At 47.9% G+C, this 8,176-nt stretch overlaps 2 protein-coding genes across 2 annotated transcripts; both read left to right on the plus strand.

Annotated features, from left to right (window-relative positions):
- Positions 1-1,052: 1,052 nt before the first annotated feature.
- On the plus strand, positions 1,053-2,180 carry LOC306916226 (actin, cytoplasmic 2-like; the record flags this gene model as incomplete). The annotated part of the gene is made up of 1 exon (XM_079494036.1): positions 1,053-2,180. One exon carries the CDS (start codon positions 1,053-1,055, stop codon positions 2,178-2,180), a length of 1,128 nt encoding a protein of 375 aa, XP_079350162.1.
- A 2,930-nt stretch (positions 2,181-5,110) lies between these two features.
- On the plus strand, positions 5,111-6,496 carry LOC306916751 (serine incorporator 1-like; the record flags this gene model as incomplete). The annotated part of the gene is made up of 1 exon (XM_079494767.1): positions 5,111-6,496. One exon carries the CDS (start codon positions 5,111-5,113, stop codon positions 6,494-6,496), a length of 1,386 nt encoding a protein of 461 aa, XP_079350893.1.
- Between the last annotated feature and the right edge of the window lie 1,680 nt (positions 6,497-8,176).

Raw genomic sequence — 8,176 nt, forward strand, 5'->3', positions numbered from 1 at the left:
GGTGAATGAGAAAATTATATTGTCTTATAATATTTGTATAATCCGTTATAAACATGGAATACATAGCAAGTTATGAAGTATTGTAATACTTGATATTATAAGTCATTATAATAAAGTTTATAATGTGTTGTGATTTAGGTTATAATGTGTTATATTAAGCCTATGAAGTATTATGATTATTTATGAGCGCTTATAAATATAATGTGCAAATGTCAAATGCTTTGACACTTTGTGATACTTGTATAAATGTTTCATACCATATGTTGTAATAATTCTGACCTTTAGTGCATTTAATTTTAGTCTTGTCCATTTTTTTCATTATTCCAATTTAGGGGGGCGTGGTAACATTTTGATAGATTTTCAGCCATTTTGGGCCAAGGTGCGCTGCTTTTCTTTTCTACCTTTCATTACACAGTAGGTTGTGACATTTTTGTATGTATGAAACATAAGCTTTTGGCTACATTTTCTATCTGTATGTTTCATTGTGCTAGGTGCCTTAAGTTGAAGCGTTTTCTTAAACAAATTTGCTACATTTCCTGATCTAGGTTCACATATGAGTAAACTAAGGCACCAATACTTGTTTCAGATGTTAGGTAAATGTATTTATGACATTTGAGAAAGATTTGGTGTTGCCAAAATCAATATTAACACATTTACAAGCAAAAACAGCAGCACAAGATTTCCGTTTTTTGGTTATACACTTTTAAATACATTTCTGGCTTGTGACAAAATACTGCAGGATATTATGCGGAGAACTTTTAACCCAAAGTCCAGAAGGTATTGTCTATGCAAAAATGCATTGAAATAGTAGTGCCAAAGACGCGGGAACGAAACCGAACGATAAGGGACCTCGCAGCACGGCCTACCTGTTGTCTATGCGCCTTCCAAATATGGACTTCTTCCACTGCCACGTCCCAAATGAAAGATGGTCCTACATCACGGTGTCATCACGGTGAAAACCATATAAAAGGAATGGAAACCGCGTGGCATGTCATTCGCGTTGAAAGTACTTCCTCTTAACCGCATAGTTCCTTCACTTAAAAGTTCTACCCATGGAAGGCGAAATCAACGCACTGGTTTTTGACAATGGATCCGGCATGCTCAAAGCCGGATTCGCCGGAGACGACGCCCCCCGTGCCGTCTTCCCCTCCATCGTGGGTCGCCCAAGGCACCAGGGGGTGATGGTGGGCATGGGCCAGAAGGACAGCTATGTGGGCGACGAGGCCCAGAGCAAGAGGGGCATCCTGACGCTGAAGTATCCCATCGAGCACGGCATCGTCACCAACTGGGACGACATGGAGAAGATCTGGAACCACACCTTCTACAACGAGCTGAGGATCGCCCCCGAGGAGCACCCCGTCCTGCTCACGGAGGCCCCACTGAACCCCAAGTCCAACCGGGAGAAGATGACCCAGATCATGTTCGAGACCTTCCAAACCCCCGCCATGTACGTGGCCATCCAGGCCGTGCTGTCCCTGTACGCCTCCGGTCGTACCACCGGCATGGTCATGGACTCCGGGGACGGCGTGACCCACACCGTGCCCATCTACGAGGGCTACGCCCTGCCCCACGCCATCCTGCGTCTAAACCTGGCCGGCCGCGACCTCACCGACTACCTCATGAAGATCCTGACGGAGCGCGGCTACTGCTTCACCACCACGGCCGAGAAGGAGATTGTGCGCGACATCAAGGAGAAGCTGTGCTACGTGGCCCTGGACTTCGAGCAGGAGCTGGCCACCGCCGCCGCCTCGTCCTCCGTGGAGAGGAGCTACGAGCTGCCCGACGGACAGGTCATCACCATCGGCAACGCGAGGTTCCGCTGCCCCGAGGCCATCTTCCAGCCGGCCTTCCTGGGCATGGAGTCCTGCGGCATCCACGAGTCCACCTACAACAGCATCATGAAGTGCGACGTGGACATCCGCAAGGACCTGTACGCCAACACGGTGCTGTCCGGAGGCTCCACCATGTACCCTGGCCTCAACGACCGGATGCAGCGGGAGCTCATGACGCTGGCGCCGTCCTCCATGAAGATCAAGATCATCGCACCGCCGGAGCGAAAGTACTCGGTCTGGATCGGAGGCTCCATCCTGGCCTCCCTGTCCACCTTCCAGCAGCAGTGGATCAGCAAGCAGGAATACAACGAGTCTGGTCCTTCCATCGTCCACCGTAAATGCTTCTAAATAGACTTGTCCCTCTTTCCCCCTCCCCGAACAAACGACCTCATCTCTGCTCCAACGCCATGTTCTCTCACACTCGGGCACACAGAGCTTAGTTACAGTTGGTGCTGGACTCGGAGGAAATCAAACAAAAACAAAACAATATGTATGGCTCTGGCTTGAGTCATTCGACTCCCATAGACTTCCATCATAAAAAATAAAGTCAAACATACAAAATCCTTATATAAATGTGTGCATGTGTCCTCCCTACATCTCGGGAGCTGCCTGACTAATTTACTTCAAACCTATTGGGTACATAGTGCGGTGGCCCAGAGTGAAGTGCCCATATATGGCCATTCATCCAGTTGTCCAGAACCGCCAGTCTGACCGATATATGCATATGATATATGCTTTTCCAATGGAAGTCACATGGTTTGACCAAACACTTGTGTTTGATTGCCCCCCCTCCCCCCATCACACACAACTGTTTGGTCAAACCACGTGACTTCCATTGGAAAAGCATTGAGGCGGCCATGAAACACGGACAGCACAGAGCATGTTCGTCTGATATGTGTGTACGAAGCCTGAGACAACATGTAGTCCAGGAAGTAAGTGAGCCCAGTGTCCATGACATCGGAGACACTGAGACGGGGTTTGCTGCCGAATGCTATCACTTTAATAAGTTATATCTACCACGAGCCTTAAAACTTTTATTAGATTTTTTATTTCCCTTTTAACTTTTTTTTTTGGCCTGCCAATTATGAGCTTGCGTGTGTCTCCACGAGCACCACTCTGCAGTCTGCATTTGTTTGTTGGCACACAAACTCAATTGCACCAGTGGCAATAAACTCACTAACAAAGATGTTCGGTTACCAACATCTGTTCAATAAAATGTGACGCTAGCCTCTCCTATGCACAACTTTGTATGTGTACCACGGAATATGTTGATTTGATTGATGTATGTATGATGACAAGAGCGGCCCTCACGTCACACAAGTGTGATTTTGACTATTATTCATATTATGACATGATGACATAGCAGTACATTTTTTGTTTTTATTTTTTAATTTCAAATTCAATGTTTGTTGAAGTTTAGTTAATTCTCGAAATTACACTGAGTAATCAAACTAATTTTCGTCGAGTAATACAATATCATATAGAAGAAAAAAAACATCACAATACATCAGAAGATATATATACATAGGTTTACAAATAAAAAGCTAAGACAAATTTCAAAACGATATAAAAACAGTTGCATATTGTGGGGGTCTGTATACTCACCAAGGTTTTAAAACTAATCAAGGGTAGGGTACCAATGTGGTCAGTTTCAATGTCGTTTGCAGGTCATTCCATGTATTAGGGCCACAGAAGCCAAAAGCAGATCTACCAAGTTCAGAGATAACTTTTGGTACCTTGTATTTGGGGAAACCACTTGACCGGGTGTGGTAGGGCTCAGAGTTGTCCCACTTCAGAAAAGATGAGATGTATTTAGGACAATCTCCCAGCATGGCTTTATACAAGAACAGGTGCCACTGCCAACGCAGTTCTCGTCTCTCTGTCAGGGAGGACCATCCAACCTTGTTATATAAGATACAATGGTGAGTACCATAATATCACCCGTAATAAATCGAATCGATGAGTGATAAACAGAGAAGGGATTTAAGAGTGGATGCTGCTGCATGTCTATAGATTGTCTCCATAATCCAAGACCGACAGGAACACTGCCTCAAGCCCCTACTACCACTACCCCACTACCCTCTTTCTGCTAATGACAGGAAAGCTGGCCTTATTTCTATACAAAAAGCCAATTTTCTGTCGCAATTTACGAGCAAGGACCTGTACATGGTGTCTAAAAGTAAGTCTCTCATCAATCCAAATACCAAGATAAGATTATACTCTGTGACTCTTTCGATATCAGCTGTTTACACAAACACTCAAAGCTGGCCATTCATTGTCAATGACATTCAATGTTTGTGTTAACACAATGTTTATGCTTACACAAACCCTCAAAGCTGGACATAGGAGGGACTAGAGCCCCTCAGAAATATAATATAATAAAATCACACTCGTGTGAAGTGAGGGGCGCTCTTATCATCATACATCATTGTATATCACATTCCGTGCTCCGCCAATCAAATCATCACAAAAGTCATTCCACTTCCAGCCAATCACATTTGACGTCTTCACTTTTCTGCCCTCACTTTTATCTTCAATATGTATTTTGCTCAGCCAATCAAATCGGGGGGTTTATCATCGTACATCATCATGGCGTAAAATTCACACTATGACATAAAATTGTCCATTCATTGACAATGGCAATCTAATGTTTGCGTAGTGAAGGATTGATTCAACAATATGGGGTGCCAATTAAGACACGGAGGTCAGAAAGTCCTTTTAGGGTTTTTTAATGTTTTTGACATTTGCACAGGCACAATTACAGGGGGCTCATGGTCTTGTGGTCACAGATGCACACTCTCTGGGAAAACCAAACTGAACTGAGCTCTCAAACAAATTAGACAACACTTGTGCTGGCATCTATCAATCAATGAAATACACCTGGTGCTCGTTTAATAGCGGCTCGCAGGGGCGTCACTCTGACCTCTGAATTACTACTTGAGCCTTTTGTACAGTTTGTGTAGGACAAAGTTTGTGCACACACACTAAAAGCTTGACATAAATCACCTGTGTAAGGTATTGACCTACATAATTGTTCCTTGGAGTGTGGCTATTGAAGAAATATTTTTCCCAAAAGTCCATATTTGGACAAAAGTTTGTGCTACGTCCGTGTTACATCACACCATGGGCCTATATCAAGACGTGCAGCCGCTGCCATCAGCTTGTAGCTAACGTCTTGTAAAATTAAACTCCTCCTTGCAGCTACTGTAGAGCTATATACATTACATATCAGACCACCAAGAAGAACAACAGTTTGTTTCAACCCAGCAGTCATCGAGATGGGGGCCTGTCTGGCCGCGTGTTCCCTCGCCAGCTGCGCGTCGTGTCTGTGTGGCACGGCGACCTCCCTGCTGTGCAGCTGCTGCCCGTCCAACAACTCCACGCTCACACGTCTCATCTTCTGCTTCTTCCTGCTGCTGGGGACCGCCGTGTCCGCCACCATGATCTTCCCCGGGATGGAGGCGCACCTCCAACAGATCCCGGGCTTCTGCGACAAAGGAGGAGGGACCGGCACCGGCGCCATCATACCTGGCGTGGCGGTGGAGGTGAACCAGGTGAACTGCGACGTCATCGTGGGCTACAAGGCCGTGTACCGCATGTGTTTCGCCATGGCCTGCTTCTACTCCCTCTTCGCCGTGATCATGGTGCGCGTCAGGAGCACCAAAGACCCGCGCGGCGTCGTCCAGAACGGCTTCTGGTTCCTCAAGTTCCTCGTCCTGGTCGGCATCTCGGTGGGAGCGTTCTTCATCCCCGGGGACGGAACCTTTCACAACGTGTGGTTCTACGTCGGCATGATGGGCTCCTTCTTCTTCATCCTCATGCAGCTCGTGCTGCTCGTCGACTTCACGCACTCCTGGAACCGCTCGTGGGTGGAGAGAAACGAGGAGAGCGACAGCAACCGCTGGTTCGCGGGCCTGCTGGCCTTCACGGTGCTCCACTACGCGCTGGCCCTGGTGGCTGCCGTGCTCTTCTACGTCTACTACACGCAGCCCGGTGACTGCGGCGAGCACAAGTTCTTCATCGGCCTCAACGTGGCGCTCAGCGCCGCCGTCTCCGTGGTGTCCGTGCTTCCCCGCGTGCAGGAGGCGCAGCCCCACTCGGGCCTGCTCCAGTCGTCGATCATCTCCCTGTACACCATGTACCTCACCTGGTCGGCCATGAGCAACAACCCCAACCAGAGCTGCAACCCCAGCCTGCTGAGCATCGTGACGAGAGGAGGCGGAGGAGGAGGTCGCGTGCAGTGGTGGGACCCCCAGGGCATCGTCGGCCTGGTCATCTTCGTGTTCTGCACGCTCCTCGCCGTCTTCAAAACCTCCGGCAAGGCCAAGGTGATGAGCAAGCTGACGTCGCTGGGGGAAGCACGCGACTCCAGCGACGAAGGCGGGGAGGAGGCGGCGGGAGAGGCGGGGCCACGCAAGGCCACGGACAACGAGCAGGACGGCGTGGCCTACAGCTACTCCATCTTCCACTTCCTGCTCTTCCTGGCCTCGCTGTACATCATGATGACCCTGACCCACTGGTACCACCCCGAAACGTCGACCCATGCCATGCAGACAACCATGCCCACGGTCTGGGTGAAAATCACCTGCAGCTGGCTGGGCCTGGGTCTCTACCTGTGGACCCTTGTCGCCCCGGTCATCTTCCCAGACCGGGATTTCGATTAAACCCCTCCCCCCCGGGGGATTTCTGGCTATAGCGACGTCTCTGGCTTTCGGAAATGATCACGTCCAAGTCTATGGACTTTTAATGACGTAAAAAACCCACCACCCCACGTGATGTTATGTGGCAGCCACGTCTATTGACTTTCTAATGTATGTTTAGCACATGAAACAAATATAGTATGATGTTTGTTTTATTTCAAGGACCCCCGTTTTATATGCACTAAGGGTTAGGCCACAGGCCCCATTTTTGATACAATTTTTTTTGGGCCTCCCGGCATGCTCAACTGAATTCCCCACCAGATGATCCAGAACGCCACAGCACGCCTGCCTTCAACCCCCCAAAAAATGTCATCGCTCCGCCCATTTGTATTCCCTACACTGGCTTCCGGTTGCTGCCCACACCGTACAAAACACTGGAGTTGGCCTACGAGGCAAATTGAGGGCATCCCCAGGCCCAGCGCGGCTTGGGTGCGGCACAAGTACTGGGAGCTGATGGTAGGTGTGGCACTCCACCTCAGCGGCGGTGGCTCAGGGGTAGAGTTTCTGGATGGTAACCGCAAGGTTGCCTGTTCGAACCCCGGCTCCCCCAGAGTTGGTGTCGAAGGGTCCTTGAGCAAGACACTGAACCCCTAATTGCTCCCGTTGTGCTGGCTAGTGCCTTGCATGGTTTCTGCCGCCATCGGTGTATGAATGGGTGAATTGATGCACAATCTATGTAAAGCGCCTTGGATAAAGGCGCTATATAAATGCACCATTTACCATTTATCAGCAATCCATCTCCCAGAGGTCTAGCACATCGTGAAACACGGATAGACTCCTGCGCTCTGGCTGATACTGACAATAAGCCTATAGAGTATAGAGCGCCGAAGTCCTGACGTCGCTCGCTCATCCCCTCGATTCCCCTGGTTCACGGAAGTAATTTCTCTATGTAGAATAACATGGTAGTGATATCGTCTACTATAAGCATTGTGGTCCAAAAATAAACAAGCTGTCTCAGCATTATTGTCAGGGAGGTGTCTCTGTATCGTGTGCGACAGTCAGTCACTCATCTATCACATATATATGATACAGTCTGCTTCTAGCGAAAATGTAACTAATTCAGCAGCAGTAACATTAGCGTTTTCTCTCAGTTGATTCTTCATATCCATATGAGTGAAGCGGCCTGGATGATTTGTTTATTTTTCAAACGCAGTTCTTATATGAGGCATTCTAAAATCCACCTATGGGGATTACAATGCAAACTAGAACTGTTCTCTGTTGAGTGCCTACTTGCGCATTGCACAACAAGTAGGCAGTGCGCAAGCAGAGCGTGCAAGTACTGTCGACCGCTACGAACTTTCAAATCTCAGCCTCTCTGTAAAACATTGAACTTAAGTACTAAAACAACAAATAAACCTTTAAAGAAATGCGACATTATACAAGATACGAATTATTTATTTAAAACAGTTATAGATAAGTGAATTAATTGTCTTGCAGCAGTCACGGGATTTGTTTTGAGTGTGACGTTTGGCTGGCTTTTGATGGTGACGTAATAAAGATAGGTTTCAGATTACATACATGTATACGTACAGACATTACCTTTAATTCACCCGACACTGAAACATATCCTAACTAGAAAAAGTGCCCTTCTGGGCACAGGTCGCCACCAGGAGGATAGGAGTGTGTGTGATGTTTAGCAAAATG

Source organism: Electrona antarctica (genome assembly GCF_951216825.1).
Source record: "Electrona antarctica genome assembly, chromosome: 23".
In the NCBI taxonomy this organism is placed as follows: domain Eukaryota; kingdom Metazoa; phylum Chordata; class Actinopteri; order Myctophiformes; family Myctophidae; genus Electrona; species Electrona antarctica.